Source organism: Glycine soja, chromosome 9 (assembly GCF_004193775.1).
Source record: "Glycine soja cultivar W05 chromosome 9, ASM419377v2, whole genome shotgun sequence".
NCBI lineage: Eukaryota > Viridiplantae > Streptophyta > Magnoliopsida > Fabales > Fabaceae > Glycine > Glycine soja.
The window spans coordinates 1,008,993-1,034,951 of NC_041010.1; the positions used below are offsets into that span (position 1 = coordinate 1,008,993).

General features: G+C 31.7%; 4 protein-coding genes across 10 annotated transcripts; 3 read left to right on the forward strand and 1 right to left on the reverse strand.

The window, feature by feature from the left end:
• LOC114366854 (heavy metal-associated isoprenylated plant protein 7-like) lies at positions 1–4,949 on the forward strand. Of its 2 annotated transcripts, none has more exons than XM_028323868.1 (5): positions 1–201; positions 511–646; positions 1,087–1,289; positions 2,939–3,029; positions 4,277–4,949. In XM_028323868.1, the coding sequence occupies exons 1-5, from the start codon at positions 193–195 to the stop codon at positions 4,621–4,623; spliced, it is 786 nt and encodes a 261-aa protein (XP_028179669.1). In that variant the 5' UTR covers positions 1–192; the 3' UTR covers positions 4,624–4,949. The 2 variants fall into 2 exon arrangements, with proteins under 2 accessions (XP_028179669.1, XP_028179670.1); XM_028323869.1 differs by having other exon boundaries at positions 517–646.
• A 1,810-nt stretch (positions 4,950–6,759) lies between these two features.
• On the reverse strand, positions 6,760–10,078 carry LOC114368668 (SNF1-related protein kinase regulatory subunit beta-2-like). Its single transcript, XM_028325894.1, has 4 exons — positions 9,462–10,078; positions 8,514–8,692; positions 8,094–8,256; positions 6,760–7,403 (listed from the first exon to the last, which is right to left on the reverse strand). Exons 1-4 carry the CDS (start codon positions 9,702–9,704, stop codon positions 7,077–7,079), a joined length of 912 nt encoding a protein of 303 aa, XP_028181695.1. The 5' UTR covers positions 9,705–10,078; the 3' UTR covers positions 6,760–7,076.
• Positions 10,079–11,982: 1,904 nt separating this feature from the next.
• Positions 11,983–14,046, forward strand: LOC114367172 (acyl carrier protein 3, mitochondrial-like). Of its 6 annotated transcripts, none has more exons than XM_028324293.1 (3): positions 11,983–12,267; positions 13,240–13,460; positions 13,622–14,046. In XM_028324293.1, the coding sequence occupies exons 1-3, from the start codon at positions 12,264–12,266 to the stop codon at positions 13,808–13,810; spliced, it is 414 nt and encodes a 137-aa protein (XP_028180094.1). In that variant the 5' UTR covers positions 11,983–12,263; the 3' UTR covers positions 13,811–14,046. The 6 variants fall into 6 exon arrangements, with proteins under 6 accessions (XP_028180094.1, XP_028180097.1, XP_028180095.1 ...); XM_028324296.1 differs by having other exon boundaries at positions 11,984–12,165; positions 13,237–13,460; XM_028324294.1 differs by having other exon boundaries at positions 11,984–12,165.
• Positions 14,047–21,732: 7,686 nt separating this feature from the next.
• Positions 21,733–22,871, forward strand: LOC114425504 (nuclear transcription factor Y subunit B-3-like). Its single transcript, XM_028392446.1, has one exon. It carries the CDS (start codon positions 21,986–21,988, stop codon positions 22,517–22,519), a length of 534 nt encoding a protein of 177 aa, XP_028248247.1. The 5' UTR covers positions 21,733–21,985; the 3' UTR covers positions 22,520–22,871.
• The last annotated feature ends 3,088 nt before the right edge of the window (positions 22,872–25,959 follow it).

The following is a 25,959-nucleotide window of genomic DNA, read 5'->3' on the forward strand; positions in this document are numbered from 1 at the left end:
CACGTTAATTTAATGTGCTTCTCTCCAACCCGTAACATAGCTCTCTCTCACTGACAGAGTGCAAGGAAAGGGAAATAAGAGAGAGAGAGAAACAGAAAACTTCAGAAGAAGAGCATCAATTGCTAGCTCCAATATATTACCACACCACTGCAAAATTTTCTGAAGCAGAGATCATTGTCCATTATCACAGAAATGGGTGAAGTAAGAGTTCTCTCTTACACAAAAAATTCTTGTCTATATTTATTCTTAATCAATCTGTCTCTTTCCTTTTTTCGACAACTTTTGCTTTGAAAACTAACTACACCACGGGACTAGGATCGTGTTTTTTAAACTTTTATGATCTTTTGTATATAATGTCTGTTTTATGATGTATATGGTGGCATCATTATCAAGTAATGCATGCCACACACACACACACACACATATATATATACTCTAGTTCTACACATGGTGGAGATTTTTCAATCACATCTTTGCTATATCTAATTAATGTTCTATATATTTGCGGAGAACAAGGAAGAAGAAAAGAAAGAAGAGACCACAGAGGAAAAGAAGGAAAAAGAGCCTCCAGAGATAGTGCTCAAGGTTGATATGCACTGTGAAGCTTGTGCAAGGAAAGTTGCAAAAGCATTGAAAGGATTTGAAGGTCATTTTAATTAATTACTTCAATTTATTTTGCTCTAACTCTAAGTCATTTAATCTGATTAAATGTGACAATTGATAAATTTATGAATGCAATCAGAGGAGAATCAAAAAGGGTTGTTTTTACACATTACTAGTTTTTAAGGAATGGTGTCAGCTTCTACTTTTGTTCTCTTTTTTCCCTCTTTTCTTTTCTTGTTAGAGGGATCTGTTATCCATAATTGATTTAGAATTTAACAACACATACATGATGAAGTAATTTGTCAGGTATATATTATTCTCAACTTTTACAGGTAATTTTACACATGTCCGTTTCAAATAGAGACAAAAATTCATCATTTTATTAATGTTTTAACATAGATAATGGTATAGGTGGTGGAAAAGATTAACAATAAAGTGATATTAACGAATTTTGACTTGTAATCTTTTTTTTTTTTGAGACAGGAGTGGAGGAGGTGACTGCAGATAGCAAGGCAAGCAAAGTGGTAGTGAAAGGAAAGGCAGCAGACCCCATAAAGGTGTGTGAGAGACTACAAAAGAAAAGTGGCAAGAAAGTAGAGCTCATTTCACCTTTGCCTAAACCTCCAGAGGAGAAAAAAGAAGAAGAAATCAAAGAAGAACCGCAGCCAGAGGAGAAAAAGGAGGAGGTAAATCATTCCCCCCTTATTTGGCTTATTATCTCCATTAATTTCCAGATTAGACATTAAATTCTCTTTTTGTTTCTGGTCTGTGTACAATTAATTCTCCTTGAGAGATCTTAGAAAGTGTTGTGTTTTGTTTCACATTGAATAATCCAAAGTTACATTAAAATATCTACTGACATAATTTTAACTAAATATTTATATAAGATCTAAATTAATTAGTTGAATATAATATCTAAATTATTATACATCTTCTTATATTTGTCTTCAATTTTCACATGTAAAAAAAGAATAAGTATTCACATATTTGATTTTATTTTAAAAAAGTCATTCTAGGTCCATTATTTGGTTAAATTAAACCAAATTAGGAAATTTGTACATTTCATCAAACATTTTATACTAAATTTTACTATGTTTTTCATATAAAATCATACTCAAAGATAAATCATTTCACTTTAAAAGTAATTCTAATCAGAGTTAATTTTGCAAAATGAATTCATTTAAAAATAATTTTACAACCACTCACCTAAATACACACTATCTCTTTAGCCATATTACAAGCAAAACTTTAAACCATGTGAGTTTTTTACTTTGGAGATTAAGATGAATGTGAATATGGTTGTGCAAGAGAAACATGACCAACATGGCATGCTTATTACAAAGTGAAAATGGAAATACTTTGGGTGGAGTTTCCATTTCCATAGTTTTTATGTTTTGGTTTCTTGTTCCTGTTGTTTCCAAGGAAGATGGATGCTATATGCAAGCATGAAAGTAAAGAAACAAAGTCAGCAAAATGATGCCCCTTCTCCCACAACCACAAGGCAGGTGTAACGAGGGCAACGGTGGTGGTAACAATTAAGAGGACCCCACTCTCTTTTGCAACTTGACATATGTAGCTTGCAGCACAATGGGGTCACGCTCACGGGCTCATTATAAGCCTGTTTTTACTTCTTCTTTTTTACCTTCCCCACATTGTAAAATACAGAAAGTTAGTAATTGATAACACTATATGCATGCCACACATTTCAGAATTTTTAGGGCACACGCATAAGTACAAACATAACCATGTGAACTGTGAAGTGAGTACGTGGGCAGAAGTTGAAAGTTGAAACAACAATCACTCTCTATTAGATTAGATCAGCAGTGTAAGGTAGTTCTGTGTGAGACTGGTCCTCTGGCCTCTGTTAACTGTGTTTTGGGACGAAGATATTGTAACTTTTGTACCCCTTGGCTTTTAGCGTACAATTGGAAACCCCCCACATGGCCCATTTCTGAATTGACAAAATACAAATTAGTGGCAGCACTTAAAAAGCCTCTTTTTTTTTTTTCCGGCAAACTAAGTGGGTTCTCACAACTAACTAACAACTAGTACTATATAAAATTATAAACAAATCAAAATGAAATAAGTTAAGGTGAATTCACTTTAACTCATGAACCGATATATGTACTAGCCCTTTAGGCGTGTAAAAGGTCATTTCAGTTTAACTAACAATCTTGAATTCAACAACTGAATGTGCAGCTGCGTATTCTTATATATATATATATATTAACCTAACATTGCTCACGTTATATACGTTAGTTTTGGCTAAATTAATATATTTATGTATTGTTCAATGAACGTTACATGTTTCATGGTTGTTTCAATTATTTGTTAGCTCCCTCCTGTGGTAACAGTAGTCCTCAAAGTTCGAATGCATTGTGAAGCATGTGCTCAAGTTATACAAAAGCGAATCCGCAAGATTCAAGGTACATAGATTCATGTTCTCTCTCTTTTTCTCTTGATATTCATATTCATAATTCATGCCCTCTCTCTTTCTCTTCAATATATATTATTGATTGCTTCTGCGAACTGTCTCTCCCTCCCTCGTGCACTCACTACAAACACGTTTTAGATCACTCGCTATCTTGGACCCTACATATTTAAAAGAATTCTCTTTTCCTTTTTCTTTGAATTTACTTATCCATTCTTTTGAATTTCATGATGACGAACATGCTTTTCATTATATATATATATAGTTTAATTATATGTTTTATTTGAAGATATTAAATATATTCGTTTGTATTCAATACTTATAATATATATAAAAAAAGTTTAATAGCCATGTCATAAGTCATCCAACAAATAATATTTTAATATAATTTTTAAAATAATTATCATAAAAATTAATAATTTTATCATACATGATAAATTTTAATTAAATGACGATATAAAATTTTTTATACTGTGTGAGTGTATAATTTATTTTTCTCTAAACAAAATTGATAATTGTTTATATCCTTGTCTTCAAATCTTTAAATCAAATGACATGTGAATAAATTTCGAATGCAAGACTTTCATATTATGAGCAATATCAACACACTTTCTTCAGATTTTATGCAGATGTCACTAAAAAGATCTAAGTGTGTTTTGGATTTTAAGTGAACTCAAATGATATTCTCTCAATAATCGAGAGCGTATTAAAAAATTATGTTACTGTCTCTGTATTAAAAGCTAGGTCAAGGAGCATATAATTTACTGATTTTTCTTAATCATAGCGTAAGAATCATAATATGTGGCGCTGATCCGGTTCCTTCCAAAATTGTGCAAGCTTTCAAAGTTTTTCATGCAACCTTTGGGCCGAAAGAAAGAGTTGTGATTTTGTCATTGATAAATCTCGAGGATTATAAATTTTCCATTTCGATGCTGATTTCTTGGGGAGGGGGGTACTTGATGTTGAGATTAATATTTAATATAATCGATCCATGGTTTATCTGTTTTTTTTTTAGGATCTATCTTAACTAGTATTATAATATTATAAACTAAAAAGAAACGTCGTCAGCGTTTAACTCGTCCTTTTATATTAAATTGACAAGCATGACCAGAGTTTAATTTAATTAATTAATCTCTAAACTATATCTTTATATTGCAATATCAAACTCTAATAAATAATTTAATCATTGGCAAGCAATCTATGACATGTTAACATTTTGTTAATGATAATCTATGTATGCAGGAGTAGAGTCAGTGGAGACAAGCTTGGGAAATGATCAAGTCATAGTAAAAGGTGTGATTGACCCAGCAAAGCTAGTTGATTATGTGTACAAGAGGACCAAAAAGCAAGCTTCTATAGTGAAAGAGGAGGAAAAGGAAAAGAAGGAAGAAGAGGAGAAGAAAGAGGAGGAGAAAAAGGAAGAGAAAGAAGAAGAGAAAAAAGGAGAAGATGGTGAAGAGGTTGATACTAAAACTGACATCAAGCGAAGTGAATACTGGCCATTAAGATCCCACGTTGACTACGTTGACTACCCTTATGCTTCTCAGATTTTCAGTGATGAGAACCCAAATGCATGCACTGTAATGTAGATCAGTCTTTTGTACTAACTCAGTATTTTATAGTAGCTGATCGATCAACTGAAGCAACTTGTGCTGTGTCGTTGGAGCGTGGAATAAGATGCATGGTTGTGAATGTTTTCAAGGCTTTGTATATGATTTCGCATCCCTCGGAGTTGGCATTCTATGGAGATAGATGCCTTATTTCTTGTGTTTTATGAGCTTTCTACATATTTCCTTGGCAAAGGGTGGCTAGAATCAGTTGTGTTAGTGTGTACTGAATTTTGGCCTACAACTTCAATTATGTACCTAAATGATGACATCAATTAGTAATTTTAAGTCGTCATGTCATGATAAAACTTGCTGCGAAAATGCTACTTTTAGTGAAATTTTACAAAAGTATAATTACTTGCAATTTACAGAACTCACAAGCCAGCCTTCACATTGGCTGAAGCAAAGTACAAGCCATAGAATAATATTACGTTCGTCCAAGTAAAATTAAACTTAAATTTTTTAATCAAATCTCAAATTTGAGTGTTATGAATAAAAAAATTGTAATTAGAATAAAAAAATCTTACTAAAAGTAATCGATGAGGTTCTCATATTAATCAACGATAAAAAAAAAAAAAAAAACCTATGAATATTTCACATCTATAATATAATATGTTGAGAAAAGAAAAATACAATCCACAGTTTGAAGTGATGGAGAACTGAATTGGATCATTGAACTTCGGCTTCAATGACTAGGGTTAAGGAACTAAGGATGAGGGTTGTCCTTTTATACGGACAGCAGCTGAGTAAGGTAGTGACTAGTGACCAATTATTGACCAAAAGATAAGAAAAAAAGGTAGGAACTGATTGCTTAGCCATTATGCATTAGGGTCTTTCCTTGTTAATGCAATTCTTACATGTCTCATAAATACCAGATATGTAGTTTACTAGTAATGGAACAAAATATACCTTCCAATTATAAATTTTGAGTAGCAGCGCTCGTGGTTTTTAAGAATTCTAAATCCTCTTACATGCTGAATAAATTATTATATTTATATTCTTTTAAAACTTTTTATCAAATGTTTTCTATATAAAGTAAGTGTTATTCATTTGAATATAAACCAAAAAGGGCATGTTAGATGCAATATTATTATCAGTTCTGTAGGAAGAGAATCATGCAAAGTAGTGCCGCGCGCGGAATCTAATTCCAAAAGGAATAGGATGCATGCAATGCAATCTACCAATCTCTGAAGTAATGGGACGTTTAAGATAGCGAAGGTGATATCTAAATGGATGCATAAATCTGAAAAGACGAATCAGGAACACTTTATTCTTGTAAAGCTGGAATTAACAACTTTTTGAGGTGGCAAAGGCTAAGTAAGAAACAGAAACGCCATGACATAGACTTACAGGTTTTTCTTTTTTAGTTTCTTTTTTGTTGGAATCATAGACTTATAGTTGCTATAATTGTGTAAATTAATCCATCATTTTAATGGGAATAGAATTCAACTTACGTAATACATTAGATCAAACAGTGCCTATAGCATAAAACTGCGACACCTATTCTAGAAGAAGGCAGAAACAGGACCATTTCTCAAATAGATTATATAGACTGCACCACTAACGAAATTTTTTGAAGTTGAACAACAAAAATGACAATATTGCCCTTGCGCGACTTAATTTACAGAATTCGAAAATTTAATGCAATATTAAGCTAGTCTCATGTAGTTATATCTATAGTAACAACACCAATGTTTTGCCTATTTTTGTGCTAGAGCGAGATTTAATCTGCAAGCTACAATTTATGTCACCAAAGACTTCATTGTATTTTTGAAAATTTCAAGAGTAACATATTCATGAAACTGAAGCACAGCAAAAACACGTTCTAAAAACCCATAACATTTAAGATTTCACAAAATACTTTTTATTTTCATAATGGGATCCACATATTTTAGGTGTCTACCTAGACACACGCTTTTCAGACATTTTTTTTATAAATATTAATTTTATTAATTCAACTATTAAATTAAAAATGCTTATGATAGATATGAGTGAGTGAGTGAGAGAGTAACCAAGGTTAACCCAATTACAACAATAACAACAACAACAATAACAGCAAAGCCTTTACCCCACTAAGTGAGGTTAATTACATTGATCTCACAACGTCATTTGGCAAGGTTAAAAATAAAAATAAAAATTTATTTCCTTTTATTTTAGTGTGGTTTAATCAAAATTCCTGGAAATATGTACCAAAAAAATCAAAATGTACCAAAAAACATTCCTAGAGAATAGCATCATCAAATGATGTAAGAATGGAAACTGAATTGCATGATGAATGGCCATCAAGCAATTGCATTATATGTACCACAATCTTCACTTTCATGTAATGATCCTTATGAAGTTCAGAATTTCTCGCTCACTTATAACCGTACTGCTCGAAGCTATATTAACTTAAAGGCTTTTAAAGACTACACAGTCCATCTAATTTATGTTGCTTACCTCTGCAAAGACTTGTACAGCACCACAGTCACATATTTGGCTACAAACCGTTGAGTTGTACCAAGTGCAACCACTGAAGGGCTACCCTTTCCTTTCTGCATGTAAAGATGATTGAGCACTACATGCTGAGGTCTGGATGTAAGAGGTTGGACTTCCATATTTGTTGACGGAACGTTAAGAAGCGTCATTTGTAAATATGGAGGAACCAATGGCGGCTCCTTTGCATAATCTTCAGAACTAAGTTGCAAGTTGTTATAGCTAGAGTCTGGTGATTGAGGAGGTTCAAAACTAGAAATGCTTCCAATGTCTTCAGGAACATAATCCTGTATATAATATACAAAATTGTTAGTCTCAACTCTCAATATAGATGTCTGTGCCTTCTGGGCTCTAGCAGTAAAACATATTGCAGACATTAATTTTAGTCCTATAAGAAATGTAATGAAATCAATTTTATCATCATTCTATCATCCCCAGTTTAGGAATTGCAAGTTATACTGATCACCATGTGAGTTTTACAAGAGTGACAAGAGAATTTCATAAGTACGAAGTTACAGGACAATAAAATGATTTAAGAAAATGGATAAACCATTACAAAAATAAATTTCACGCACATTAAGGTTGATTATCTAAAAAGCAACGGAGACTTGCAGAGTTGCTTAGCCACAAAGTGGCATAGAAATGAGTTCAGGATCATATGCGTTGAAAACAAAGTTCTTGCAATAAGAAAAGAAAATTTGGCCGAAGAGCATGAAATTAATGAAAAAGGGAAAGACATTCCAAGGAGAAATTGATTGCAGGGGGATACTAAAACAAGTTTCACCCCCCAAAAAAGTAAATTTAGAATTTGATACCTTGAAAGGAGAGAAAAGTGAAATCTAATCCAAGTTGCCACAAAAAAATAAGGTCCTTAACAATTCACTCATACAGGGTTCCTTAACAATGAGATAAGCATGCACAAAATCACCATCACATGTCAATTTTGATCATAAGCCAAACGAATCAACAAATAGTACCTGCAAGTCCAAAACGTTGTAAGCATTCCCTGAATCATCTTGAGCCCAAGGCAAGTCAGGTGCGTACCTCCACTGTCCATCCACAATAAATCTAAATTGGTATACACCAGATGGCAGCACCTTCATTATTGTGAAGTCCTTCCCTGATCTCTGTAAAGGCATTCTGATGAACCAAGAATATTAGTATCTAAGCAACAGTAATAGCAACCTTTAAAGACAAATAAAATACGCATTAAGGTGCATTTGATTTGTTCTTTGTTTTAATTTTCAGTTCATATGCTTGCACTATCTCTAGAGATTTGATATTTAACCAAGTCAAATGGTGTCATGTGATCCATGGTGACAATTTTATAATTATTAGAGAAACCATATCAACTGAAAACTAAAAAACAAACCAAAAGCATCCTAAATTTTCCAAACCTTGTTTTCCAATTATCCCACGAACCCTCCACGGCAACTTCCTTCCCATCATAGCTCCAAGTAATCATCGTTGGAATTCCCAGTTCACAGTACATATCCTCATAAACTGACGTAGTCTGCATCCAGGAAGGGCTTGGAGCATGCATCTCATCAGGTTTTTGTAGCGGAACCACCGGAACCTAAACACAAACACGGGAAAGGGGAACAGTTAACAACTGACAAAAAAACTGAGAATCCACAAAAACAGTACCTAAAAACAGACAACAGCCAAGCACGTATATTCAAAGCAGCAAAATTTCAGAACCACGCTAAATAGAGAGCAAATAGGAAATCTAACATGATTGACAACAAAACATCGTATAGCCCCTAGTGTCCACAATTAACGTAGGAGAGCAAGGGGGTACGACTATTGATTCCTGAACTGGACCAAAAAAAAAGCTAGAAGACGCGAATATAGTCCTTTAAAGCAATCCCAGTACCGTAACCAAATTGCTTCACAGTTACAGCAACACTCAACTAGATTCCCACACATGCTAACAAATTACCAAAAACCACTGGCTGGTGAAAGCATGGAACTCCAAAATAGTAAATGAACAAAACAAAAAATACAGAGCTTCAGAACTTGATAATCCACTTCATGAACTGGCATCAAAAATCTAGTCTGCACCAGAAGTTCTTTTACAATCGCAAAAACCTTTTAAAAAAAAAGTTATAGTATAATTCCCCTTCCAAAATGAATGCACTCGGACATCATGGCTCCTAGGACTTGTCGAACCAAAAAGTTTGACTTTCGTTTTAGTCTTTTAGACACTCCAAACATCAAGAGTTTAAGGGGGAACAAATATAAAAAAAAAATGATTTTTTTACAATCTGGACGGATATAGAAGAAAGGAAAAAAAATCCCATTTATGGATGAATTGTAAAGAGATGAAAAAAGGAGAAATTTACTTGTGGGGTGAACATGAATGGAGATTGGGTAGCTCTAGGGCTAGCAGGGGGAGAATGACCCATCAACTCCGAGGGCGCATGGTGAGAAGGATTGGAAGACATGCAATCGGTGACACTGTCAGAACCACCTTCTTCTCCGTCGTCTTCTTCTTCTTCTTCTTCTTCTTCTTCTTCTTCTTCTTCTTCTCCTTCGGTTCCGGATGGAGTACCGTTCACATCGTCTCTCCCATTGGCATTGCCCATCGTTGTTATGCAGGGAGAGGGAGTAAGAAGAAGAGAAGAGAAAGAGAAAGGGGAGGGAATGGGTTATAGAATAATGAAGTGTGACTGTTTCTTTGTTTCTGGGGATGGAAAGAGAAAGGAGTGAGGGTGGGACGTTGTGTTGGGGATGGATGGATGGATGGATGGTGGTCACTGGTCACGTCATCACAATTCACAAGGAGCCTTGTGTTGTGTTTGTTCCCATGGCAGGACGCCAAGCCAACACTGAGTGCTTCCGGTTACGGGCTGAAAAAGCCCGAACCGGAGGAAAGGAAACTCAGTACGGTTATCATATGGGTCCTGTACCAACAATTGGCCCGTCAGTGGTGTGGGTGGAGCAAGGTGTTTTGTGGGTGAAGTACATCAATTTTAAAAAGGGTTTAAATGGGACTTTGGATCGGGTTAATCTTTTGGGTCTCATGGAATTTTTTACTTTTTTTGTTTTCACTCAATTTTTCAAAGTCAATAAGAGAAAAGCTATGAATGTAATGTAACGCCCCTCAGTTGATTTCTTGGTTTTTATAAAGGAAAAAATGTCACATGTTGACAAAAGGGTCCAATATATAATTTTCTGTAAAATATTTCTCTTAAAATTTGTTTTATACTTTATTTGCCACATTGCTCGTCAACATCTAGATGTTGCAAGGAACAAATTACTCAACACACATTTTTGAACACGTAATCTTGTTGATTGAAATTATTGAAAATAACAATTATTTGTGGATTCCATATCATGTTTATTATTTCTCTTTCTTGAATTTGTAGTTTTCAAAAACAGTTAATCAAATAGGAAAAAAAGTGTTTAAAGGAGTGTGTTATAAAGTGTTTCTAACACTCCTCAATTCAATAAATAAAGATATATATTTGAGATTTTAGTTATAGAATGAATAATGCATGCACTGATATTGTCTTTTAGACTAGGAATTAATATATAATAAATTTGTTAATTTTTTTTATCATAATTACCTTCCAAAAGTAATTGGTAGGATAAAGAAAATTTCATAAAAAACATGACTATTGAAATTTAAAAGTTATTAAAATTTGTTTGATTAGTCAAATATTTTTAAAAATATTCATACATATTTATAGGAATTAAAGATTCTTGTAGTTGAGTAACATTACCTTTTACTTGTGTGGGTCTCATTATTTCAAAAAGATGTCCCAGTGGATTAAAGGAGAAATAAGTTTATAAACTATTCTAAACTTCAATTTATATTAAATGTGAAATTCTATTGGGATACTGAAATATACCCTATTCGATAAAATATTTCAACTAGTTTTTAATATTTTTTATTAAATGAAAAATTCATTTGATTGTTCGATAAATAATTTTTTTTTAATAATTTCTTACTTTTTTTGACATACTATTTGATATAACATTTTTTAAAATGCTAATTTCTATTATATAATTTTTTATATTTTCTTTCACTTTTATTTTTGATATATTTATTCATTTTACTTGTTATCTTTTGAAATAAATCATTATTCTATTATTTTTCAATCATTTTATACTTTTCATTAACTTCAACTGTTAATTTTAGTCAAACACTTTTAATTTAATAAATTAATTTTTTAACTTTTAACTGTCACTTAACTTTTCAATTTTCAATAATCTTTTGAGCTTTCAATTAAATTTTTAACTAATTTTATCAAACATAATCACAATAATCTTTGGGTTGAGATTAAAGGGTCACATATGACTTCAAGTTTATGCATCAGTAGACTCACTACATTTGAAACATTCCACTGATTTGGATGAGTTTCATGTTTTCGTCATTAAAAGGCATTTTAGTGAATGAAAAAGAGAAAGATGTAGATAAATTATCGTTGACTTTGATTCTCAATTTATATCATAAATTAATTTTAACTTTTCAAAACTTCAAATGAAAAATCTCTGATAACACAATTCCTTTTTTATTACTTGAACCGACAACCCGTGTAATTGGATTAATTTACCTGTATTACTCTTATGTGTAATAAATTTGACTTGATCAACACGAAAGTAAATTTCTTTCATTCAATACAGACCGAACTTTTATATATTTAAATAATTTTTTTTAATAAAATAACAGCTCATAATTATAATTTTAACAATACATTTTTAATTAAAAAAACAAAACAAATCCAAAGATGCATTAAGTGATAAGTGTTTCAATTAGACTATTGTGTGTTAAACGAAAATATATTATTTTTTCTGAGTAAGAAAACATTCAGTTAAAATATTAATTTTGTATAAATATACAAAATAAAACCGAGTTGCTACGTAACTGTGAAGAGAAGGATTGAAAGTGATTGAGCGTAGGAGCGTGCGAGTGTGAGGTAAAGAAAAAAAGAGTGTATTTTCGTTTTGACTCTTTCTATCAGGCATTATATCAAACACCTATCCGATCGCTTCATTTGTCAGTATATTCTGACAAAATCCCAGTCCACTGCGCCGAATCTCGTGAGTGCCCACTTCTGTCTCTTCCTCTCTCTTTACAATTTTCTCACCTTCAACCTTAATTCCACTCCCACTTGTTGCCATTTGATGAATGCTATGCTATGGGTAGGTTTAGCCACTCCTAGTTTGTTACATTATATGGAAACATGATATCACATTTCAGGTGTGTGTGTAAAGTTGTTTATAATCTATCTCTTTCAAGACAGTTTAATGGAAATGTGTTGATGTAATTGTGACATGCTCTTTGCAATATTTTTTTTTTACCTCTGTTAATGATACTAGGAGTTTGTTGGGAATTTCCCATCTTTCTTGACCCTGATGGAATGTAATAGATACAGTTCCTGGTGCCAAGGAAATAGGGACATGACAAGCACCTTGCCTTGTGTAAATCTTGTATTGGTTCTTACCAGTGAGTGATATCTTGTTTGACAAGAGACCTAGCTAGTGGTGTTGGCATCTGAGAGTTGAGGCCTTTATAGTCTTAAATGATGTCCAGTCATATGTATAGCTTCTAGGATCCTTGTTGCTTATTGACTATGACTTAGGTTTCTTTAATTTTTTCCTCCAACAGTAAGCTGTGTTTCTCTGAAATTTATTTTACCATGTATTTACGTTTTGTCTGATGGGCCATACGATTTAGTTTTGTACAATGCTTATACTGTCAGTGTGTGTTTGAGTGAGGTTCTGTAAAATTGATTTTGAAGTGAAGTGCTTTATGCTGAGTTATAGTAAAATTCATTATTATTTTTTTTATCTAATACAAGAGTTACCTAACGTTGCTTTGACTTAATCAATTTTTGAGGCAGAATCAATTTCTTAACATAAAACCAAACATGTGAACATTTAACTAAAGTTACATTTGCTGATATTTCATTGTAAACTTTGGATGTTTCAACGTGAATCTAAACACACACTTGTACACTTCAGAGTTTTCTCAGTTGTGAGGAAGTATTAGCTTACTGTTTTGAGTGAGAGAAAGGGGGAAAAGTCTTTTATTATCCTTACTTTCACAGATACACTCTTTGATGACACCTCTTCTATGTTCTGAAACTAACACCTTGGATAACTTTGAAGTAGTGCCTGGATCATTTGCTGACTTGAATATGCAAAGCATAAGGAAATCTATCTTGACTCGTGTGAATTTGAGGAGATCAACCGAAAGATGGTTTTTGGCTGGGGATGAGGGTGCTCATAAGCAATTGAGATGTTGGTGCTCTTCAACAGCTGTCAGCTCTGATCAAATACTGGACCGAGTGATTGCACTGGCCAAGAAATATGATAAAATTGATGGCTCAAAGGTATATTAAATTAATGGTTAATAGAGACTTACCATTCTATGTAGCTATATATAGTGCTGGAATCCATTTCTCTGTTTTTACTATTCATGTTTGCAAACATAAAAAATATTGCTGACAGCTGGATTACTCTTACAGTTCTACTTGACCTGCCCATTTTGTAGGTCACTGAAACAGCTGATTTTCAAAAAGACTTGAACCTGGACAGTTTGGACCGAGTGGAACTCATTATGGCCCTTGAAGAAGAATTTTCTATTGAAATCCCTGATGAGAAGGCTGATAAGCTTGCTTGCTGTGCTGATATTGCAAAATACATAGCAGAGGTTGATCAGAAAAACCTGGAAAAGCCCTGACTTCTCAGTTTTGTTTATGGGATGTACATTCCATTTTTTGTGGCTGTGCTACATGGATCTCTCTTAAGTCAGCTTAGTTGCATTATGCATATTAGTTGATCGACAGTTTGCTTCGTTCGGGTAGTTATTGGTAGAATGCATAAGAACCCCATGATTTACATGTTGAGTTTTAGATCTGTTGAAATGCACTGATTCACTCAATAAAATAATTGTGAATTTTGTTTTTAATCGACAAATGGTAGTTTGTTAGTTTTTGTGAAATCCTATTCTTACACACGAGGCGTGTAGTCGCTTATCCTTTACTCAGTTCTTGCCTCAATGTTGAATGCTGAAACGTTATGTCTCCTGCACTGTAATTGCGAATGTCATTCCCAAAGGATAGAAGCCTAAGTCCCTTATGTATCTAGACATGAGCATCCAAGCACCATGATCCCTTTGGACTCCAAAGAATTTTCACTCTGCATATCTTTTCCAAGTTGGGAATTGCATGAAGGCGTGAAGGGAGGTCGACAATGAAACCTCCAAATTCGTCAGTAACTGCGTTTGCTACCATTTATTTGCCTTTCCTCCTCTCGGCAGCATGACTGCGGCACTTGACAGCAACTGAAACTCCTGTCTGAATATTAGAATTAACCAAATTTGCAGGCAAAGAAATTTCAAGTGGTTTGGTTTCATGATGACCATAATAAAAATTCATTAATTTTGACTGCAGTCAAAATGGATTTCAGAAAAATATAAAAGTTTGATTTTTGTTTGGCAAAACTGATTTTTTCTTAGAATCTCGCTTGAACTTAAAGTAACAAAAAGTAATTTTTGTGTTGAATTAAAAATTCTTCCTTAAGTTTTATAATGAACTTGCTTTCAAGATAAAATCATACAAACATAAATCATTTCAGCTTAAAATTAATTTTAACCGAAATTAATTACATTTAAATTTAATTTATCAGCACTCATCCAAATACACAAAAATCGCCCATTCAATATCTACGTTGCATGGAATTGGCATCAAATTTGTTAATGGTGTGTCTGGAGCTAGGTGGAAGCTATTATACCTCAATCGTGCTATTCAGGACACCTACATTGGTCGTCAACTTGAATGATATAAGAGTGCATGTGTTTTGCTGCTTCATTATGATATAAACCTCGTTTACTATTATAATATTATGTGTGGTAGTTCATATATTATTTGTTCTCGGCAAACGTGTAGGGATAAGAAGAATGTTCAATGCAAATTCTTTCACGCATCCACGCATAGGTATACAGTTATGGTTCCTATCCTTTCTGGTTCTTATATCATTATCATTATAAAATGGCATAATTTAACAGGATAATTGGAATCACTTTCACTGTATTTTCTTTCCACATCTTTCCTTCTCATTAAAATCAATGATGTCTATTAGTAAATTCGAAACAGAGTATTTCTTCTCCAAACTAGAAAGTATATATTTCCAAAAAGTGCAAGCTAGCTACCTTTTTTCTTTGCACCATATTAATCAATGGCATACCCAAGGCTGTAAATCTTAAGCTTCGGAACATTAATCTTTGTCTTAATTTGCCAAGTGCTGACAGATATTGCTTTGGTTAACCTAGCTCGTGATTAGTGATTTGCTTGCTACTTAATGGACATTTCATATATAGAAGAAACAAACTATATATATATATATATATATATATATATATATATATATATATATATATATATATATATATCCGGTATAGGCCATTCACGAGGTTGGTCCTTTCCACAATGGAAAAATCCTCACTCGATAAACTGAGCCTTTTCACTAGAACTGTAAATAGATTTTGCTCTCTCCATAGCCAGCCATTTAATAACTTGAACAGCGGATTGACCAAGAAGACTAAGCATAGGAACAGCATCACAAGGGTAGGGTAATCAATCCCTCATTTGTATGCTCAATTTAATTCTGTTGTTTTTGACTCGGGTATTTGATTTTAGATCATGGTATTCCTTAATCAAATATATCTAGTTATGTGACATGGGTAAAAGATGCCTTGCTATTAGTTTTAGTTTTATTATCTAATTTTTAATTTCAAAATAAATTCATTTTAAAAGTTTATTAACCTATTAAAATCATATATTAATTTAAGGACATTTTTATAAAGTGATAACAATAATAATGAGAATTATTGTTAAATGACAAAGACAACAATAATGTCAATAATAACCATGTTTAGTAATGATAATATTAATAGTATTAAATGTGATGACGGTAAAAATAATATATTTATTTCAAAAATTATATTTAAGAACAAAAACAAAAAATTCACCATCATTTGTTCAAATGGGCCCTTAATGTTTGATAAGTTATTTACTTAATCATCATTAACTTGCTACTAATAACTTAATAAATTATATAGAATCTAATTTGAGTTAATTGTAGCACGCACAAGCGGATGTATCCGGAGTGAGGACACCAAAGTCCGAACCTTAATTTTGTCTAAATTCCAATATCCTTTTGTCATAGAAAAGGGTTTGTTTAATTCCCTGAATATAGTTGGATTTGGGTTATAAGAGTGCCGATTCTGTTATGCTTTGCATGAATGAAATTGATGATACTGCTCAAACTCATACGTTGTCCCTTCCTTTTCTTTTTTGGTGTAAAATATATTATTTTCTTTTTAATTTGATGGGAAGTTGATTTGTTGAGGATATAAATGAATCAAGTTTCAAATACCTTGCTTCCAACATTTAAACACCGCCAATTAGGTTATAGCAATCGACTCGAGTAGTAATTAATTAATTAGTGTGATGTTTGATCAGCATTTGACACCTTAAAAATTGAAGAGCGGGACCCCCACAGTTGATGATAAACTGCCAGGTGGCTGAAGGAGGTGGTTTCGTGAAGAATGAATGAGTCATGACGACCTTCTTTCAAAATTAGTGGCAAATCAAGTGATCAGTGTCCATGGATTTGTCTGATACGTGACGCACACATCTCAGCAATCGTAACGCTGACAAGAGGCAAAGCTGGGCTGACAGAAGCTTCATAAGCCATATATACTACTTCAGTTTTGATTAAATTAATTTTTTAGATTTAATTTAATCTTTTAATTTTTTTTCAAATTCAATTTGATTCACTAATTTTTTAAATCGATTCAATTTTTTTTCAATCTAAATTGTGAGAAAATTATACTTTATGATAATTCAAAATTATCACTAAGTAGTTTTAAATTATCACAAAATACATATTTTTTTTAAAAATGAATTAGTTTTAAAAATTAGATAATCAAATTGAAAAGAAAAACACTAAAGGATCAAATTGAATAAAAAAAATTAAACAACCAAATTGAACTTAAATAATAAATTAAATGACAAAAAACTAATTTAACTATTTTCTTTTCTACTTTTATTTCACTTAGTATATTATATCAATCTTTTTTTTATCAAAGAAATCTAACTCATTTAGTTAAATATATAAGTTATTAAATTTTCTATTAGCTATTTTCAATTTCTAGTTTCTTACGAAAATCTACCTGTATGTCAAAATTTCTCGATGTAAAAATTTATACTACTAGAAAATATACTTTTAATATCATCATTTTAAAATCAATTTTATAAAAATTGATGTAAAAAAAAATAATGACATATTTGTAAATAAATGGAGTTTGAAACATCGATTTCTAAAAAATCAATATTGCTAATAGTATGTTAACATTGGTTTATAGAAAATCAATGTTGCTAATAAGATACAAACATCAATTTTCTAAAAATCGATGTTACTAACAGGATGTTAACATCGGTTCTTAGAACACCAACGTTTCTAGCTAGTAGGATGTTGCACACTCTCTCTCATCTATTAAGGGATTATGTTACTTTATTATTATTATTATTATTATATCTCTTTATTACCTTTCCAGATATTCTTCAGAACAATGGTGCAACCCTTTTCTCGATGGTGTTTTCCTTTCTGATCTCGACCTCATTGCAACTCCCACCACCGCGACACCCAACCTCCTCACACCTCCATTGATTTTCAATCTCCTAAGAAGCAACACCATTTATTTCTCTCACCCATACTGGTGACAACTCCCATCACCATCACGACCTTCCTTCCTTCACCATCGTTTGGTCACAGATCTAATTCAAGATACTCAGTCATATAAATTAAAAGGACATGGTAATTATCTTTTTATGTCATTGCATCTTGCCTGAGTTGTTTTGTAAATGTGGCCTTCAATGTCTAAATAAACCCCCCTCCCCCACAAAAAAAAACAAAATACAATTTTTTTTGTCAATTGTAATTTGCCTAAATTGATCTTTTTAGCTTAAATTGACTCATGTGCCTTAAAATAAACATTACTATTATGTTCTTCAGCTTTTTATTTAAAGATTCTCAGTGGCTCATACAGTGTCTTGACTCAATCTTAACAACAGTCTTAGCTCAAACCAACATATTTTCTACTATTTTTTAGAAGCATGATGTGACACAAATGAAAATTTGGAAATGATTCCATTAATTGTGTACAAGTTTGTGTATATATTATTTGAGAGTTTTACCTGATTTAATTTGATTTCTTGGATTAGTTATTTGAACAATGTTTCATATGCCTTAATTTCCACACATTCAGTCATTGGGGCTTGCCCAAGGTGGATAGGATTGATGCCTTATTGTTTCTTGGATATATGATTATATGACTATTTATATTAAATATTGATATAAAAAGTACCAAATATTGCTAATAGAAGTGCATTAAAAATTTTGTTTAAGTTTTTAATGTGTCTTTTAAAATTACAGGGAGGGAAATAAAGAGAATGTGTTGCATTTTTTTTAAAATAACATTCTACATCGGTTATATAATAAATGATGTAGAAAGTGACTATACAACATTGGTTATAAGAAGAATTGATGTAGGAAAGACACTTTCATTTTAGACAAAATCAATGTTATAAGTATTATACAACACCGATTTTGACAAAACTGATATGAAAAGTGTCTTTTCAACATCAATTTTGGTAAAACTGATGTTACTTTTGTTTTATATGACATCGATCTTGGGAATGTTACTTTTGATTTTCAACATTGATTTTTATAACAAATATTAAAAATGATTTACTTTTAACAATCATCGTTTCAACATCGATTCAAAGCTAATATTAAATATTTTTTAGAATTGATGTTAATGATCTATTTTCTAATAGTCTCAAACCTTAATTTATTAAGTTGCAAAAAATCAATTTTTTTAAATACTCAACCTCTGATGGTTTCTTGAAATAATAGATAGGCCATTGTTTCTTATGCTTACCACACATAGACAATAATAACCCAACCCTACATCGACCCCCTTTATCTGGAAGGTGCCATCTAGTTGGAAGAATATTTTGAAGGATCCTCCTAGTTAGTGTGAATGTACAACTTTCACTACTTCTTTCCTAGGCTCTCCTTTTTGCATAATTAATGAAAAAGTTAGTTGAAAATTAAACGGAGAGTTTAGAAGTTATAAGCTTGAATAATTGGGAGTTGAATTAAAATTAAAGCTAAAATATATTTTGTTGTTCATATAAAATTGGTAGAGTTTTATTTTTTATTCTATTGTATTATTTTTTTGCCTGAAATTAGAATTGAATGACTCCAAACCTATATAATATGATTTTTTAATTTAAATTTTAATATATAATTTCTAAAGATTAAAAATTATCACAAATTATATGACAAATAATCAAAACATAGTTTTTGACTGTTAAAAATTAGTACAAATTAAAAAAAATGCAAGAATCTACTACCTATTCCCACAACAATGAAATTGAAATTAAACACCAAATTGCACATGTACAGGACACCATTAACACATAATCAGGCAAAGAAGAAGAAAAAAAACTCCAATTTTTCACACCCTAAGCACCAGACCCAACACGCAAAAGAAAATCGTAGTTGGCAACCAAACGCCCCCTGCTCGCATCCTAGCGGCAACATCTGACCCAAAAACACAAAAATAATGGCACAAATTGATGGTGTATACGTGATTGGGAGGAAAATCGAGAGAAGGTGCGATGATGTTTGGTGTTCAAGACGAGATGCACCTTCACGAACAGCGATGGATGAAAAATAACATAATTTTACCGGAAAAGAAAAACAGACGATTTTTTTTTTTCAAGTAATGAAAAACAAACTTTATCAATTTTATACTAACAAAAAATATATTTTAATCTAAAATTAATTAGATTAACTACCTGATAAATACTGCTGGTATTTATTTTGGTAGAAAATACTACTAGTATTAATTAACGTAAAAAGTCATGTTTTTATATTAAATTAATTTGTAATTTTGATCCTCTTATATTTTAATGGTAATATTTGATCTTTTTAGTCTTATATATTGGTAACAAATAATTATAATTAATTGAGTTATTAAGTTAATTATAAATGAATCAAAATAATTAATTATTAAAAAATAAATAAAAATTATTAATCTTATTTTGTCACTTCCTCCTCTTCTCTCTAAAAATTTCTTCTCCCTCCATTGTTATATGCAAAAATTTTAAAAACTAAATAGACCAAAATTAATTCATTCTTTATATTAAAAGTTGAAAAGTTATAAGTTGAAAACTGAAACCTAATAAAACCTAATAAATTAATAGCTGATTGAATTAAAAATCTTTAATGACATTAACTAATTGAATGCTTTAATAAATTTTAATTATTGTAATTATATTATTATAAAATAAAGTCTTTTCTAGTAAGCAAATATCACATGACAACACTATTTTTTTTCTTTTCTTATCAAGATTCAGTAAAATTGTTTTTAATTTTTAAATTCATTGAAATGTATAATTATAAGAATTAATTAAGGTAATTGGGATGAATATATATATTCTAATTTTTAATTTGAATGAACAATAATAATCAACATCGATATCATATGAGAGGAAACTATCTTATATAAGGGTAAATAGATTAGACTTGTATCCATGTAATCAAACATGAACTATAAAAATTTAATGTCATGACTTTTATAAAAAAAGTCATATAATTTTGACATTAAATTTCAATCCTTCTAATTATATATCAAATTTCAATCCTCTCATGCTAATTATTTTTTCTCATAAGATATGCTAACTATATATATATGATTTAACTAAGGTACTTTATAATGTTTTAACTAAATTATTTTAAGGTGAATAATTCAATAAATTAATGCGGTTATTATTCTAGATAATCAAGGTAGTTACATGTAATTTATTTTTAATTGTTAATATATTTCGGAACTTTTTATTAAAAAATATTGAGAATGCCATAAAATGATGTCTAAGGCTAGGCTTGAGCTTTCTCCCTTCATGAGCCGATCGAGGCAACGAGCCGTCCTACAGAAGACAGCTTAGGAGGTCTTGTCTCCTTTTAGCACAAAACAATTCAACATCGACGTGGATGTTTGGTTCCTAAGGTACTAGTATAGCCTCAATCCAACACTAAACATCAAGCATACATACGCGTCAATTAATTGACCTATCACATAAACCAACGGCCACAAATCATCCACGACTCCATAATAATAAAACATAATTAATTGATCAACTCCAAACAACTTAATTATACCCTCTTAATTAATCAAATTCTCCAATCCAACCCACACATACACACCAACACCCAAACTCCCCCACTCACCCACTTCTCCCACTCCAACCTTCCTTATTTAATTCTATCCTCACTCTCAAACCCTAACTTCTTCAATCTCAATCATTCACGACTAATCTTGTTGATCACTTGTGGTCTAGATGAATCCAAGGACACCCACAATCCAATCTTAATATATAGTACACGTCACGGCCTTTTTCTCACACCCTTGCTAGCTAGGTCAAATAGTGTTATTAATACTTTATATTTATATAAAAACAAGTTCACACTAGACAATCTACTCAAGTTGAGTCAGCTAGATAAAAGTATTCTAAACGAAAAGTCTTGTTTACGAGTATTTTAATATAGATGATAAATCGAAGACAGATAATAAAGAATTTATATAACTTACACATTCGGTTAGCCTAATTAAATACGTTGGTGGTTAAATTAGAATAAGTTTGCATGAGTCGATATATGCAGTGAGTGATATCAATACTTTACGTATAAATAGAATATATAGCAAAAAAACATATGTGTGTATATATAATAAGGTTGTATATGGTTTGGTGGGATTTGTCTAGAGTCTTTAGAAAAGATATCCATGGCTGAGTCCGACAACGAGTCAGGAGGTCACACGGGGAACGCGAGCGGGAGCAACGAGTTGTCCGGTTGCAGGGAGCAAGACAGGTTCCTCCCAATAGCAAACGTGAGCAGGATCATGAAGAAGGCGTTGCCGGCGAACGCGAAGATATCGAAGGAGGCGAAGGAGACGGTGCAGGAGTGCGTGTCGGAGTTCATCAGCTTCATAACAGGAGAGGCTTCCGATAAGTGCCAGAAGGAGAAGAGGAAGACGATCAACGGCGACGATCTTCTCTGGGCCATGACTACCCTGGGCTTCGAGGACTACGTGGATCCTCTCAAGATTTACCTGCACAAGTATAGGGAGATGGAGGGGGAGAAAACCGCTATGATGGGAAGGCCACATGAGAGGGATGAGGGTTATGGCCATGGCCATGGTCATGCAACTCCTATGATGACGATGATGATGGGGCATCAGCCCCAGCACCAGCACCAGCACCAGCACCAGGGACACGTGTATGGATCTGGATCAGCATCTTCTGCAAGAACTAGATAGCATGTGTCATCTGTTTAAGCTTAATTGATTTTATTATGAGGATGATATGATATAAGATTTATATTCGTATATGTTTGGTTTTAGAAATACACCAGCTCCAGCTTGTAATTGCTTGAAACTTCCTTGTTGAGAGAATATAGACATTAATGTGGATGGTGATGTGGCATATGTGGCATACACAGAATTTTTGTATTCTTCTTTCTTTCTATGGATTTTTGTGTAAGGGCAGGACTATGGCTTTGTTTGCTGATCGTATAGCTAGTATGGTGCTATCTAGGTTCGGATTTTTTTCTTTTTCATGTATAATGAAAAATTAACGGAGGAAATTACTCTTACGTTACTTTGAAATTAATTAACTACCTGCTGCTTCTGCCTTTTTTTTTTTCTCCTTTCTGAGATAACAGATATATGAATAGTATTACTATTGTATACCATTTTTGTCTTTTAGTTTTCAATTTTAGAAGTTCAATATGACGTATGTATGTGTCCCTTGATGGTCAACTGGGCTAATGACTACAGAAGAGGCTAAAGAACGAGTAGCAAAATTAGTTTAAATGCAATAAATAACACAAGAGACACAGTAAATTAATAATTAGTTTTTTTTTTGTATCTCTATATGTATTTTTTTAAGGTAGTCTTATTTATTGATAAAAAAAGGTAATTAATCTTGTTTGAAATAGGACCGGATATTAAATGGGGAGACTTCTCCAAACTGATTTTTAACATATATGACTAATAAGGCTTGAATGTTTTTTTTTGGTGGAAGCTTGAATGTTTGTTATGTATATGGAAAATATTTTATTAAGAGTTAAAATTCACTTTAAATAATATATACAGTTAAAAAAATAGTTTCTGTCTATTAGATTAATTAATAAATATCTTGGTGAAAAAAAATGTTTAAACCTAAGAGACAGCGGCGCATATAATGACCTTTTTGTTACGACCTGAAATGGTCTAATGCCTCACGGATGCTGGCTCTTTTAGTTCTAAAACGACAAACGTGATAATTTTCATGAGAAAAACAATATCTGCATAAATTTTTTAGTTTGAAATTAATTTCAATAAAAATATATATTTTTTAAAAAACAAAAAATAAAATAAAAGGAGTACGTACTTACATTTTAAAATAATTAAAAACTTTTTAGAGCATGCATTTAATGTATTTTCATATTTTTATTTAATGTATAATATATAAAATTGTTTTAAAAAATCGAATATTCTTAAGATATTAGTTAAAAAATAAATTAAACTATTATATTAAACATATAAAAGTAATGCTTTAACAACAAGATTATTTTTGGTGAGTTGTTAACTTACTTTAAAAGTAATTAAATATATATATATATATATATATATATATATATATATATATATATATATATATATATGTGTGTGTGTGTGTGTGTATATATGTATATGTATTACTCAATTTACTTCTAAAAAAATAAGTAAATGTAATTTAACAAACAAGATTTTAATCTAATACATTGATTCATAACTAGTGCTTTAAGAACCCGTGTTGCTACTAAGGTAATTAATTAAATAAAGAGGATTATTTTTTTTACTAAAATTAAAATAGTACTAATTAATTTATTTACACGGTTATATAATCTTTTTGTTACGAATAGCTTAAGATTTTCTCTTAAAAAAAAAGCTTAAGGTTTTCTTGGTATGTTTATCAATATGAAATTTATCTGATCCGTTAAATAATAATACATTAATAATAATTGCGCAATAGTAATACATAACTCTTCCTATGATTTCAAAAAGAAATTACAATGCGAAAAGATCTTGACTTTGAATGGCTTGTTTACTCGTTCGAATTTCTAGGGTCTTATTAGATCATTTGAGTGATTATTTTGCATGAATGTATTCGGTCAAACTTTGAGTTGGATATGCTCGTTTTATAAGCTAGTAATATATCTAAATGTTTTACAAATTTAAGACTTTAAGTGAACAAAAACTTTGAAGCAAAGTATAGACTTGTGTAAATGTGTTCATATTCTATGCGGACAAACACCAAGCAGAAACAAGAGACAACAGTTCCGTGTTATTCGGAGTTAATTGGCCTTTCTTCAATCAGTGCTATCAACTATAACGATATTTCTTCATTTTCTTGTCTCTACCATGCCCTTATTCTAGATGTCTATACATACATATCTATAGATACACAGAGGAGAGAGAGAGAGAGAGAGAGACAACGACGTTAATTAGGATCACAATTCAATTGTTTAAATTCATATTGGTGAATGGTCTTTGGTCAAGGGAATGAATATATGTTCCCCGAAAGGACGTTTTGGCCATTGGCCTCTTAGGTTAGATTCTTGTGTAAAACAATAGCATCTAGGTAGAAATCGAAGCAAAAAAATCTTAAAAGGCCCCGAAGGGTTGTGAATTAGTTTTCTTCATTCTGAAGAAGGCGTTATCTATTGACGCTTCAACTACACGTGAAGGAAGGGCCACACAAAAGTCTTGAATGGAGTCTAATCTCAATGTATGATTGATTTTGTTATTTTGTCAAGATAGTGGACGTTTTGTTTTGCAAATTATTAGAATATAGGTGAAGGGGTGAAGGATATGTCTTTACTTGTGCTATTTACGGTCCATGTGTGGGTCTACGTGAAATCATAAATTGATTTCCTTTTGCTCTTCTTCAAACTTTAGTACTAGGGAAAGTAGAAAAAAGTGACTTGGTAAAAAAATATAAAAATAAAAATAAGCAAACAGATGGATAAACCAAACCTCGATCTTAACATATTTTCACATCCAAAGCTAGCTTTTAAAATAAGATAAATTTCATGTACCTTTCCACATTTGTTGTTTGATAACAGGTGCTTGACAAGAGGGCTTTATGAATATTATTAATTCTGCCATAAATGATACAATTTAAGTGGGATTGGGATAAGATAAAGGATTAGTTATCTTTGTGGAGTTAATTAATTTAAGTAGGATTGGAGTAAGGAATAGTTATCTTTATGGAGCTCTCTTCACAGTTTAAGGAACAAAAAGGAAGAAAATTCTTTATTTTTCTTTTTATTGTATGACTTTTAAAAAATTCAACATTACATAAACATGTCAGTGATTTAACGGCCTCAGTGTTTTTATAGACGGTCAATATCCTAAAATTGGAGGTTAAATCAATATTCTTGATCTTAAAAAAATTAAGAGACTAAATTGTATTTTTTTATTGTATGAGAATCAAAATTAGCGACGGAGTAAATAGAGATAAAAATTGTATTTTATTGAACAAAGAGGCTAGCTGTAAAGAAGGCATATATCAATATATGATAATAGCATTTGGAGAGAAGCAGCAAAAAAACTGGGAAGTGATTGGTCCACTCCACCCACCGTTGCTTTTCAGCACTGTGAAACTAATCAAATAATATTGTGCACAGCAGCACAAAATGTGCGCGCATGACTATCAGCACTAACTAGCTGCT

Coding starts and splice junctions, on each gene's coding strand:
- LOC114367172 (XM_028324291.1), top strand. CDS start 13,188: ATGACACCTCTTCTATGTTCTGAAACTAACACCTTGGATAACTTTGAA. Junction 13,461..13,621: donor ATAAAATTGATGGCTCAAAG/GTATATTAAATT, acceptor CCCATTTTGTAG/GTCACTGAAACAGCTGATTT.
- LOC114368668 (XM_028325894.1), bottom strand. CDS start 9,704: ATGGGCAATGCCAATGGGAGAGACGATGTGAACGGTACTCCATCCGGA. Junction 8,257..8,513: donor TGGGATAATTGGAAAACAAG/GTTTGGAAAATT, acceptor TTGGTTCATCAG/AATGCCTTTACAGAGATCAG. Junction 7,404..8,093: donor ACAACGTTTTGGACTTGCAG/GTACTATTTGTT, acceptor TATTATATACAG/GATTATGTTCCTGAAGACAT.
- LOC114425504 (XM_028392446.1), top strand. CDS start 21,986: ATGGCTGAGTCCGACAACGAGTCAGGAGGTCACACGGGGAACGCGAGC.
- LOC114366854 (XM_028323868.1), top strand. Junction 647..1,086: donor AGCATTGAAAGGATTTGAAG/GTCATTTTAATT, acceptor TTTTTGAGACAG/GAGTGGAGGAGGTGACTGCA. Junction 1,290..2,938: donor CAGAGGAGAAAAAGGAGGAG/GTAAATCATTCC, acceptor ATTATTTGTTAG/CTCCCTCCTGTGGTAACAGT.